Source organism: Oryx dammah, unplaced genomic scaffold, assembly GCF_014754425.2.
Source record: "Oryx dammah isolate SB20612 unplaced genomic scaffold, SCBI_Odam_1.1 HiC_scaffold_2, whole genome shotgun sequence".
Classification (NCBI taxonomy): Eukaryota; Metazoa; Chordata; class Mammalia; order Artiodactyla; family Bovidae; genus Oryx; species Oryx dammah.
In genome coordinates, this window is record NW_024070186.1 from 175787832 (window position 1) to 175801459 (window position 13628).

The 13628-nt window shown below is 42.1% G+C and overlaps 1 protein-coding gene across 2 annotated transcripts in view; it reads right to left on the reverse strand.

Annotated features, from left to right (window-relative positions):
• DNAH3 (dynein axonemal heavy chain 3) overlaps positions 1 to 13628 on the reverse strand; it is a 249628-nt gene that overhangs the window by 10708 nt on the left and 225292 nt on the right. For both annotated transcript variants that reach the window (XM_040257140.1, XM_040257147.1), the window contains exons 55-59: positions 11724 to 11968; positions 9591 to 9707; positions 6101 to 6255; positions 5117 to 5284; positions 2679 to 2821 (exon numbers count right to left, since the gene is read on the reverse strand). In XM_040257140.1, the coding sequence (XP_040113074.1) occupies positions 2679 to 2821; positions 5117 to 5284; positions 6101 to 6255; positions 9591 to 9707; positions 11724 to 11968 (828 nt within the window). The remainder of the gene's footprint in view (positions 1 to 2678; positions 2822 to 5116; positions 5285 to 6100; positions 6256 to 9590; positions 9708 to 11723; positions 11969 to 13628) is intronic.

Consider the following 13628-nt stretch of genomic DNA (forward strand, 5'->3'; position numbering starts at 1 on the left):
TCATGAAGATCTTTTTTGTACAATTCTTCTGTGCATTCTTGCCACCTCTTCTTAATATCTTCTGCTTCTGTTAGGTCCAGACCATTTCTGTCCTTTATCGAGCCTATCTTGGCATGAAAAGTTCCCTTGGTATCTCTAATTTTCTTGAAGATATCTCTAGTTTTTCCCATTCTGTTCTTTTCCTCTATTTCTTTGCACTGATCGCTAAAGAAGGCTTTCTTATCTCCTCTTGCTATTCTTTGGAACTCTGCATTCAGATGCTTATATCTCTCCTTTTCTCCTTTGCTTTTCACCTCTCTTCTTTTCACAGCTATTTGTAAGGCCTCCTCAGACAGCCATTTTGCTTTTTTTTTTTTTTCCATGGGGATGGTCTTGATTCCTGTCTCCTGTACAATGTCACGAACCTCATTCCATAGTTCATCAGGCGCTCTATCTATCAGATCTAGGCCCTTAAATCTATTTCTCACTTCCACTGTATAATCATAAGGGATTTGATTTAGGTCATACCTGAATGGTCTAGCAGTTTTCCCTACTTTCTTCAATTTAAGTCTGAATTTGGTAATAAGGAGTTCTTGAAATGAGCCACAGTCAGCTCCCGGTCTTGTTTTTGTTGACTGTATAGAGCTTCTCCATCTTTGGCTGCAAAGAATATAATCAATCTGATTTTGGTGTTGACCATCTGGTGATGTCCATGTGTAGAGTCTTCTCTTGTGTTGTTGGAAGAGGGTTTTTGCTATGACCAGTACATTTTCTTGGCAAAACTCTATTAGTCTTTGCCCTGCTTCATTCCGCATTCCAAGGCCAAATTTGCCTGTTACTCCAGGTGTTTCTTGACTTCCTACTTTTGCATTCCAGTCCCCTATAATGAAAAGGACATCTTTTTTGGGTGTTAGTTCTAAAAGGTCTTGTAGGTCTTCATAGAACCGTTCACCTTCAGCTTCTTCAGCATTACTGGTTGGGGCATAGACTTGGATTACTGTTGAATTAAAACCATTCAAACCATTATTGAATGGTTTGCCCTGGAAACGAACAGAGATCATCCTGTCATTTTTGAGACTGCATCCAAGTACTGCATTTCGGACTCTTTTGTTGACCATGATGGCTACTCCATTTCTTCTAAGGGATTCCTGCCCCCAGTAGTAGATATAATGGTCATCTGAGTTAAATTCACTGATTCCAGTCCATTTTAGTTTGCTGATTCCTAGAATGTTGATGTTCACTCTTGCCATCTCTTGTTTGACCACTTCCAATTTGCCTTGATTCATGGACCTGACATTCCAGGTTCCTATGAAATATTGCTCTTTACAGCATCAGACCTTGCTTCTATCACCAGTCACATCCCCGGCTGGGTATTGTTTTTGCTTTGGCTCCATCCCTTCATTCTTTCTGGAGTTATTTCTCCACTGATCTCCAGTAGCATATTGGGCACCCCACTGACCCAGGGAGTTCCTCTTTCAGTATCCTATCATTTTGCCTTTTCATACTGTTCATGGGGTAATCAAGGCAAGAATACTGAAGTGGTTAGCCTAGAGGGATTACTAATTGTGCATATTTTAAAAGACTATTGTGTTCTATACATCTGTGTCTCTTTTGTTCTCGCGAATACAGGGTTATCATTACCGTCTTTCTAACTTCCATATATATGCGTTAGTATACTGTATCAGTGCTTTTCTTTCTGGCTTACTTCACTCTGTATAATCAGCTCCAGTTTCATCCACTTCATTAGAACTGATTCAAATGTATTTTCTTTAATGGCTGAGTAATACTCTATTATGTATATGTATCACAGCTTTCTTATCCATTCATTTACTGATGGACATCTAAGTTGCTTCCATGTCCTGACTATTATAAACAGTGCTGCGATGAACACTGGAGTACATGTAATATAGTATTGTAAAGTAAATAATAATAATAATAAGTAAATGATAAATGGTTAAAAAAATAAAATATAATATGTAAAATGCCAATTATTTTTTAAAAAATTGCCATGTGTTAAACAACCTTACTGGACAATAAAGAAATACTTCAAAAAAATATAAAACTTAAAAAAAAAAAAGACTATTGTGTGATTGGAATGCAAAAGCTTGAGTGGTACTTGGAGCCATATCTGGTAATAAAGGCTCAATAAAAGTGGCTTTAATGATTACTTTCACTATTAGCCTATTGGTTTTAACCCCACTTTACAGATGTCACAGGAATGAATAAGAGCAAATGAATAGAAGGAATGATTTAACCCTGCACCAAGACATGCTGCTGCTGCTAATTCACTTCAGTCATGTCCAACTCTGTGCGACCCCATAGACAGCAGCCCACCAGGCTCCCCCATCCCTGGGATTCTCTAGGCAAGAACATGAGTGGGTTGCCATTTCCTTCTCCAATGCATGAAAGGGAAAAGTGAAAGTGAAGTCGCTTAGTCGTGTCCGACTCTTCACGACCCCATGGACTGCAGCCTACCAGGCTCCTCCGCCCATGGGATTTTCCAGGCAACAGTACTGGAGTGGGTTGCCATTGCCTTCTCCGAACACATGCTGGGATGCCCCTATTTGTAGGCCTTCTTGCATGTGGGCAAACCAACTCTGCACAGCAACCTTTATCAAGTGTCCTTTCTAGTTACTGCCTATTAGATCCTTCCCCTCACACTCTAACTCCCAGGATCCAAGTAAGACCATACCGCTCACCTGTTGAATCTGATGAGCTCTTGCCTTAGGACAGTGTTCATGGATTCTTCATAGACCACAGGGTATAACTTCATGACCAACTCTAAGTCAAATTCATTGGGAAGCTTGGAGAGTATGTCCTGGGCCAGCTCCTCAACCACTTCCTTAAAGTGTAAGCATTAGAGAGGTGAATGAGAAACAAGGCCCCTGGGCTGTGACTTTGTCCAGGTAAACCTAAAGCAGTGAGCATTTGTCTTTTTAAACTTAGTCTATAGGACCTTCTTCAGAACTCTCCTACAGAAGCCAATTCTGCCTTGAAGGTACGGAGATTACCCATGCTGGCCCTAGACTTAGGGAGGACATTGCCTCTATGCCAAACAATGAGAGTCCTGTTCTCAGGGCCAGAGTGAAGGCCTGAGGTTGGGTGGGGAATTCCTGCTCAGCCAGCCAGGTAGCCTCAGGGAAGTGCGGAACCCTGCAGAACTCCTTCAGTCTTCAAGGTCACTCCTGGGAGACAATCTCCCAAGGCTCTCATAGCCAGCTCCTTAAGACGGGCTCCTGGTACAGATGGGACTTTGCTCAGAGCCAGTGACATGGACATCTGGGAAAGCAGTAGATCACTCCTCAGCATTGAGCAAGAATAGCCCAGTGAATTTAGCCAAGTAAGGAATGGACAAGGCCTAGAGGAAGAGTAGGAAGAGGAGGAGTAAGACCTGAATGTGGGAGAGACACACAGCCCTGCCATGCTGTGATTCTGGGAAGCCGGAATATATACTTCTTCCCCCCTTCCCACTGTGAGAGGTATTTCCTTTCCTAAGTTGAGACACACAAACCAGGCTGCTTTATCTTCACATGTATTACCATTTATGGGGATATGAACCAAATCAAGAAACCAAATTCAATCATCCCTTGGAATCCACTAGGAATAGGTTGCAGGACCAAAATCCACAAATGCTCAAGTCCTTTATGTAAAATGGTGTAGTATTTGCATATAGCCTACACATACCTCTCCTTCCCTTCATACTTTAAATCATTTATAAATTACTTATATTACCTAAAACAATGTAAATGCTATGTAAATAGTGGTAAATCAATATAAACATCATGTAATAGCTGCTGAAGTGAAGCAAATGCAAGTTTTTCTTTTTTGGAACTTTTTGGAAATTTTTTCTGAATATTTTCAATCTTGGTCAAACTCAAGGATGCAAAACCTGCAGATATGCAAAGCCAACGGTATGCAAAATCCACAGCTGAGAAAAGTTGAACATGGGGTAGCTTAGAAGTTGGAGAAAAGAAGAGAAGGAAAAGAGAGAACAGGACAGAGTCAGGAGATACGGTTTTGGATCTGGCACTGCTTCTGGGTTTATGAGTGCCTTGAAGTGGGTCACATCTTGTACGGCTCATTTTGCCCTCATCTGTAGACCAAGTGAAAAGATCATCAGTTCAGTTCAGTTCAGTCGCTCAGTTGTGTCCAACTCTTTGCGACCCCATGAATCGCAGCACGCCAGGCCTCCCTGTCCATCACCATCTCCCCAAGTTCACTCAAACTCACGTCCATCGAGTCAGTGATGCCATCCAGCCATCTCATCCTCTGTCATCCCCTTCTCCTCCTGCCTCCAATCCCTCCCAGCATCAGAGTCTTTTCTGATGAGTCAAATCTTCACATGATGTGTCCAAAGTACTGGAGCTTCAGCTTTAGCATTCCTTCCAAAGAACACCCACGACTGATCTCCTTCAGAATGGACTGGTTGGATCTCCTTGCAGTCCAAGGGACTCTCAAGAGTCTTCTCCAACACCACAGTTCAAAAGCATCAATTCTTTGGAGCTCAGCTTTCTTCACAGTCATAGGAGGCACCCAAAATGATTCCAGGTGTCTCCAGGACTTGGAGAAATAATAGTGAATCACATGGTGAGAAAGTCACTCTCTTGTCAAGTTTTAGCCACCTTTTTCTTTTCATTCCCTTCAAGGAGAAAGTCTCAAGTCAAGTCAGCACTAATTAAATGCTCTGTAACACTTGTTGATCCTCCTCTTTTCCCAAGGAGCCAGCAAGACCTCAGCAGCAGCAGCTGGAAGAACCTAATAATGTTAAGCCTTCATTTTCTTTTTGTGGCTGTCATGACTTTATCAAAATGGTACTGGATTTGTTTTCACTTACGATCCTGATGTGCGGTTTTTAAAATGTTTTTAAGCAAAAGAGATTTGGTTTAAAATATTATGTAAATGGAGTATAGATGATATGTGGCTATAACAATGAATCATGAAGGTTATATAGGAATGACTGACATTTTAAGAAACCAGCTCAGTATTTAAGGGCTCTCAACAGTAAGACCAGAGCATCCATGCCTTTCCTCAGGGGTCTGCCATGCCTCCACTTTTCTTCCTTCTTGGTCATCACCCATAATCGTGCATGCCCACTAGAGGGAAGATTGCCTAGGAAATTGAATTCAAGCCTGGTTACCTGAGGGGACTTGCCACTCCCTCCTGACTGCCTAGGGAGGGTCAGGAGCACCCCTTGAAATAGCTGGTTGGTTTCCTGGTTGTCTTTGGTAATGTCAGCGTTCTCATGGAGGCCAAACACTTCTGGGTGGGCTGTGATAGGGAGGTTCCTGAGATAGTCGATATACGACTGGAAAGAAAATCTTCAGTTAATGTAAGTTCAGGTTCTTGGGGTCCCACAGATAACCCAGAGTTTGGCCAGACCAGACCCACATAGAAATCACACTGTTTTGGTAGCACAGGCCACACACACACACATGCACACACCACCAGGGCCGAGACATCACAAGCTTTCCTTCCTACAGGTTTCTGAACAGTGAGTATGAATATGAAGGTAGATGGGTTATCTCCCCTGCTGACTTCCTTCCTGCTCCACCAGCAGTCTTGGATTTGGGGACAAAATTGGATTTGGATTCAGACAGAAATGGATTTGGGTCCTAGCTCCATCTTAAACTAATTGTGTAACCTTGAGCTATTCACCCGAAAGCCCAGTTTCCGTATCTGCAAATGGGAAGATAAATGAGGTTATGAAGGAATAAAGCCTTGGTATATAACAGGTACTCGATAAAAGCAAGCCCTTTTCATCCTTCAGATCTCTTGTTTTCTTCTTCCATTTATCATTCTCCCATCCAGTTTTTCTATCCCTCCCTGTGCCACCTTCTGAACCTTTGTTTTCAAGTAGCAGTTTCCAACCTGTTCACCAGCAAAGCTTCATCTTAACCATCCCTTCCTTTTCCCCCCAGATGGACCCCATATTTTGAAACATCTTGTCTACCAAATGCCTAGGATTCACTAGATAGTAATACAGTCTATCTTGTAGGCTTTTTGAAAGATTTGAAATAGCTTATGGACCCAAGTCAGGAACCCCAAGCTATCCCTGGGCCCTCCTTGGATACAACTGCAACCCTAACCACATGGAGGCTGGCAAGCTCCTCCTGCCCCTTACCTGGTAGGAGCCATGAGGAGGGATGTAGTAAGTGTCTCCAGGAGCAAGAAAGTAATGGTCCTGCTCGATTTCCTTACAGTAGAACGTGGACAGAAGGGATAACAGGAGCCTCCTATCTTTGTCATCCGTTACTCTGCCTCCATAATTACATTCCCCTGGGGATAGCCAACAGAAGACGTTGAATCCATAATGAACCTGGTCATTAATCTAAAACAGAGGATTCCTCCAGCCAACAATGAGACACAGGGCTGCTAAAAACCACACTCAGCTTAGCTTAAAACCAGGCCTTTGTGGTATTATGGTTGCTACAAAAATAGTACATGCTTCTATATTAGAATTTAGAAAATAGCAATAAACTGAAATAAAAGCAATACTGTCATCAATTATTTCAACTAAGGTAGCTGTTAACATTTAGGCATCTTCCAGATATTTGTCTGGACATTTGTGTATATGTGTACATATATGTGAAAAGCAGTATAGAAATGTGGTTCAGGGTAAGAACTGTGGCATGAGACAATACTGAGTTCCAATTTCAGCCAATTTCTAGGCTGCAACTTTTGCCACTTATTAGCAGTTTCTCATCTGTCAGTAAGAGACAACTGCATACCCATCTTACATGGTTGTGGTTAACAATACTTATAAAACATTTAGCACAATGCTTGGCATATAGAAGACATTCAATTACTGCTTTCACAAATTTAGAAAATTGAGATTATCCATAGATATGACTCTCCTACCCCCATCCCCATCATCAACATCATTCTCTGTAGCTCAGGTTTCTACACTCAGATTTCTACAAAAAGAATTAGGTAATTCTTTTGAGGAGACAGCAACCCAGGATGCATTTTCTAGCTGGATCAGATTCAATAGTGTGTGTATTAACTGATATTTGGAAGTTGGGAACAACACATTAGTCTGAAAGAAAAAGACACATCTGTGTGTATGTGTGTGTGTGTGTGTGTGTGTGTGTGTGTGCATGCGTGCGCACATGCAAAGCCTCTCCTGAAGGGTGGGTTCATTTCCAATTCCAACCATGCTAGGAAAGGGCAGGTCTATGGACATGAAGCAGGAAATATGACAAGTTGAAGAGGCCTCAGCTTCTCTTGGCATTGGAGGGGTCTAAATGACTAAGAGGAACATCTTGGTGGCTCATAACAGGAGAAGTAAGAGACTAAGGGGACGTTTATACCTACTGAGTAATAATTTGAGCCCTACGGAAACTGCTTTGCCTTAAACCACCACCTAGATCTCTCTCTGTTGACTTCTCAGGCCTTCAGCAAAATTTAGTGTGAACATTATAGTTTGTCCCAGCTGTAAATAAGTTTATGATGACACTAGGAGAGTGGTTTCCCACTGAAGTCAGCCTGGCAGTGCTAGAAGGGACCAAAGAGGGACTACAGGTGAAGGTAAACCTGAGGTGCAGGGTCATGGTTCAGGGTGCCACCACCACCCCCTCATCAGCAAAGTCTACTTCGCAGGGTACCCTTAAGGCCCTGGGTTTTATGTTTACAAAGGAAAGTGCATTTCTTTACATATATCTCTTCTTTACAGTAAGAACACAAGTTTCTACAGAGACAGGATTTGTATTATATCTCTTCAAGATTTTCCATTGGCTCTGCCACAGGGCTGGGGGTACAAGATTAAGAATGTATTCGACTTCAGTCCATCTGTTTAGATCACCACTCTCCAAACAAGACCTGTCTCTTTGGTTAGTTTGTCTCTTGGTCTCAGAGCTCTGATAGTCATCTCTATCTGGTTCATCTTTCCTTCCAGGCACATAGGAAGCTTACCCTTCCCTTCTCCTACACTTCCCTCACTACACTTCTTGCAGTGAAGTGTGGCCAGGTGACAACTTCTTGCATATTTAATTCCCAACATGAGCTCTTCAGTGCTACCCCTGTGGCAGTGACCACACAAGTATATGTTGAGATGGTGGCATCAAAAGTTGGTAAAGCCTTTGCCAACTGTGCCTCTGATAGACAATTACAATGGACAGAGACCCTTGCCAATTCACACTGGACATGTATAACAGGATGGGCAAGAAATAGACCTTTGGTGTCTTACATCCTTGAGCTTGGAGATTGCGGGTCGTCTCAGCCTAACTAGTCTATCCTGATTGGTACAGTTAGAAAGTGACTATTCTCAGGCCAGCTGGCACAACTGGAGTGGGTTGGTTAATGAGGTGCCAGGCAGTCCAACGCTAAGACCATATACCAGGACACTTATGCACTCATTCTGTGATCTGAAGAAGAGCTCTGGGATGTGCTTCTGTGTGGCCTGGAATAATGGGAATATGGCTCACTTATTTGGAAAAGTTCTTTCACCAAGCTAAAATCCACTGAACTTATGTTGTGCATGTCACTTGGAGTTTTGTTTTAGGGGACACTGTGTTGAAGTAAGGTCTGTGTCACCTTTTACTTTAATCACTCTAAAGCAGAATTTCTTAATCTTGGCATGATTGACATGTTGTGCACTGAGTAGTTCTGTGCTGTAGGGGGCTGTCCTGTGCACTGAAGGAGGTTTAGCAGCATCCTGGCCTCTACCCGGTAGCACATCCATTTGGTTGTGACAACAAAAAATGTCTCTTCAATTTGTCAAATGTCCCTTAGGAGGTAAAATCACCTTTAGCTGAGAACCTGTGCTAAGATCTTAGTTTTGCCAGCTGTAAAACAGGGTCACTAACATGAAGCTTATAAGATTACTGTGAAAACTGAACGATGTAGATAACGCACCTGCCATTTGACTGGGGAAAGGATCCAGAGTTGAAGGAGAAACTTGTAAGTGACTTTGAAGATGCTCAGGTTTTTCTTTTGAGCTGCACTTTGACTTTTGGCCATAGTAATCTACTCATTTAGCCCATCTATATTCTATCTCCTCTCTCTAGGGTTACATGGTATTTTTCTTGAGGGAAGTGACCAAGTTTTATATATTTACATTCTCCCATATTATGTACTGGTATATATTGAATGGTTAATAAAAGACCACTGATGAACTGCTTTAATACAAACCAGCAAGGGTCATTTTCACCTCAGGGTATCTCTGCTGGGAGCACTCGCCTTCTTTTTTCACCACTCACTCCCACTTTCTTCTTCCAATTGTAAAACCCTACTTATCCCTCAAAACCATCTTTAATGCCTTAAGGAAGTTATCCCTAATCATCCCCACCCCATATCTGAAATTTAATCATTGTGCTGCCTTTCTACTTTATAAATGTTTCTCTTATTGAATTTACCACTGTATTGTCATTTATTTTGTTATATTTCTCTCCCTTTGTAGACTGTGTACCACTTAAGGGGAGGGATTGATCTTGATTTTTTGGTATGTTGTTTTTTCTGTTTTACAATATCCAGCATGGTGACCAGCATCAGTAAGAGCTCAATGTTTGTTGAAGGCACAAGTGAGTAAACGAATGGAGCTGGGAGCAGAGGAGCAGGAAGGTGGAGCATAATTGTGGAGGTTTATGGTTGTCAAAGCCTCCTCCCATAAATACCTGTCAGGTAAGTCAGAGCATCAAATGGCACCTCCTTGTAATCATTCAGAAACATCTGGATCTGTCGCATACTAATCCTCAGGTCAGATTCATTGAATTCATAAGGAATATTCCAACCTGCATGAGGCAAAGATGAATCAGATGCTTCAGGGATGAGAGTTCTTAATTCCCATTCAGAGATCGGGCTGGTGAAGTTAAACATCATTATGGATCAAGAGCCTCTTTCCAGCCCCATGAATATTAAGCACCTATTAGCAACAATTAGCTTTGGCGTTTACTGCCAGCGTGGGAGACATATTGCCTGGAAAAAACATCCATTCTAAACTCAATTTCATTATAGATCTCCCCATTTGTTAAGGAAGATGTTACCATCCTGGGATTTGTGGAATAGGATTATTCACCCTGGCTGGAATACCATGGTAATGCATTGGAGAAGGAGATGGCGCATAAAATGCCAAAAATAACACTAAAGCATAGGTTTAGTGGAAAAGGAAATGGCAACCCACTCCAGTGTTCTTGCCTGGAGAATCCCATGGACAGAGGAGCCTGAGAGGCTACAGTCCCTGGGGTCGCAAGACTCAGATACACCTTAGTGACCAGGTAGAGAGCAGTATCTGTGATTGAGCAATACTAAGTTAGCTTTGAGACTTACCCTCCTTGCACTGTATTTCCAAAGTTTATAATGATAAATGCCCAGTGGGGCTATCCAAGTAACATAAATGTATGAAGCAGGCCTGATGTAAGACAGTAGGGTGTGGTGGGACCTGCATTCAATGGAGATGTTTAATTTCCTCCTAAACAATTCACGTTCAAATTAAACACAACAAAAACTTGGACTTCCCTGGTGGTCTAGTGATTAAGAACCTGCCTGCCAATGCAGGGGACACAGGTTTGATCCCTGGTGCAGGAAGCTTCCACGTGCAGCGGGGCAGCTAATCCTGTGTGCCACAACTACTGAGCCCATACCTTAGAGCTGGTGCTCTGCAATGGGAGAAGCCACTGCAATGAGGAGTAGCCCTCACTCGCTGGAACTGGAGAAAACCCTCAGGCAGCAATGAGGAGCCAGTGCAGCCAACAATGATTTATTATTAATAAATTAATTAATAAATTTAAAAAAACCCAAAAACTTGTGTTCTGGCAAACAAAACACAACTGGGCAGTGGACTATAAGCCAAATTGTTGTATGGATTTTTAGAGGTTAGGCATGGATGGAAGAATGTGGTGTGTGAGCTGCAAGTGTAGAGGGAGTGTCCACTTTGGCTGTCTCATCCCTGAAACCCTAAGTGGAAGAGTCAGGTGGTGTGGCGCCAACTGGGACAGGTAGAAGGAAAGAGAATGCTCGGAGAGAATCACCAAGAAGACAATTTGCCTCCTTTGGTAACCCCCCCAAATTGCTAAGAATACCTTGGGGTGGGTCATTTCAAGAAAAGAATCAGAGGCAGCCCATGGGATTAATAATGAGAAAAATGATCCATGAGAAATGATATGGATATCCATCCATTCTCCATGAGAAAAATAATCCATCCTTAAAATCATGGTGACTTGAGATCTGTATTTAGTTTGATGATTTGTTCCAACAAGAATACTAAGTCACTTAAGTTAAGCCATGGATAGGTTACATTAATAAAAAAAATTTATGTTTATTTTTTGCAAGAAGAAGCACAGATTTCCCAGTTGTATTTCTTTCATTGTTATGCACATGTAAAGAGAGCAACCTAAACTGTTATAAAGTACCTGGTGAAAATTCCCTGGAGAATGGCCATTGTACCCAAGCTAGGCAAATACACACCAAAGGGAAGAGCTTTCAATCTTCTCATTATCACATAACTTCAGTAATTAGGAGACCTCTGATTTTGGAGCATCACCTCTTTCTCTGACCCTAATCCTAATCTGGTTATAAGGTTGTCAGACTTATTAAAGAAAAATGCATGGATACTCAGTGAAATTAACTTCAGGTAAACGACAAATCATATTTAGTATAAATATGCCCCAAATATTACATGGAATGTACTTATACCTTATCTTTTTTCTTACACCTTATTTTACTGGCAACCCTGAGTACAAACTTGAATGCATTTCTACATCTGTCTATGATCTTTCCCCCAGCAATCCAGGTATGCTGTCATTTCTCACCTAGGGGTCCAAAGTTTCTCCTTTCTTGAACGATGGCATGGAAGAAGCAAAGGCCAAACAATAGCTTTTGCCACATTACTGCTTTGGTACAGCTTTGGAAGAACACGGGGTCTGAGATGGGGTCATTGAGGTAAGAGCGTAAAAGATTGGCCCGGAGCCCTTTAGGGGGCTCATTGGTCATTTTAATCCCATTCTGGAGGATGCTGACTGGAAACTTCTCTGATGGATAGCTGGTTAACCAGAGTCTAAAAAAGCAACAGATTCAATTATTTAGAGCAATGTAATACATATATTAAAAAACAGTAACAAAAAAAATAACTACCATTTTTCTATACTCTGATAGATGTTGAACCCAATGCTGAGAATTTATGTCCCTTCATTTACTTTAATCCCCACAGCCACCCTCTGATTTACCATCCCCTTTGCCAGTGAGGAAACAGAGGTATAGCAAGGTCAGGTGGGGTTTTCAAGGACACACCTTGTTTCTTGCTTCCAGATTACTCACAGTCTTGCTGCTGGGGGTGTCAGGGGCAGGGTCGGGGGTGTGCAGAGGAGGGGAAGGGAGATGGGAGCTGAGGAGGGGAGAAAAGACAAGCAGTGCCAAGAAGTTTTAAAATCAAGACTGCAGGGAGGGAGGGAAGTAATAGGCTGTAGGGATACATGGGCTGGGGAGAGTAGATGTCTGCAAACTACTGCCAGGGAGTCAAATCTAGCCTTAACCTATGTTTATAAATAAAGTTTTATTGAAACATGGCCACACCCCTTTATTTACAAATTATTTAGGGATGCTTTCATGCTACAACAGCTGAGTTAAATAGCTGCATTTGACAATATGGCTTGCAAAGCTTAAAATATTCACTATCTGGCCCTTTACAGGAAAAGTTTGCTGACTTCTGTCATAGAAGCCAGTGGCATTTGAAATGGGTCTTGAGAATATGGAAGATTTTTTTCCTTAAATAATAAAATTTTATCTATGTCCATAAAAAAAATGAGAACATAGGCAAAAGTATTTAGTAAGAAACATATATAAATATATATAATTTTACCATCTACAGGTTAACATGTTGGCATATTGTCTTTCATTTGCTTTTCTTACTCAGGCTCAAGCTACATACATACTGTGGCATCTGTTTTGTTTCATTTTTATGGAGGTTTTTTTTGCTAGACATTAGAAAGATTTCCAACAGGCAGATTTGGGGGTGAAAAGTCATTGAAGACACAGGCTGAGCAACCACATGGAGGAAGAAAAGTTGGGGGTGTGGTAAGGGCTGGTGGGCAGCCTGCTATGGTCCAGGCACAGGGCTCAGAAGGGAAGGAGAGGCCATAAACTGGTGGCCTATGACCTGACCTCAGTTTTCAGCTGGCTGATGTTTAACTCTCACCATGCTAACCAACACAATGCTGCAACATATTTTTTAAGTAGTTGCCAGCTTTTACAAATCTAGGGCTTTCTTTTAAAATTCTGGCTTCCCTGGTGGCTCAGACGGTAAAGCGTCTGCTTACAATGCTGGAGACCCGGGTTTGAACCCTGGGTCGGGAAGATCCTCTGGAGAAGGCAATGGCAACCCACTCTAGTACTCTTGCCTGGAAAATCCCATGGATGGAGGAGCCTGGTAGGCTACAGTCTATGGGGTTGCAAAGAGTCGGACATGACTGAGTGACTTCACTTCTTCATTTTCTTTCTTTAAAATTCTAGTTTCCCATCTTTCCTTTAAAATAATCAGAAAATCTGGACACAAGAGGCCTTCATGCTTGCTTGGAAACAGTTAGCTGTCATTAGGCAGTAGTGGAAGTGGAAGTGAAGTTGCTCAGTCGTGTCCGACTCTTTGCGACCCAATGGACTGTAGCCTACCAGGCTCCTCCTTCTATGGGATTTTCCAGGCAAGAGTACTGGAGTGGGTTGCC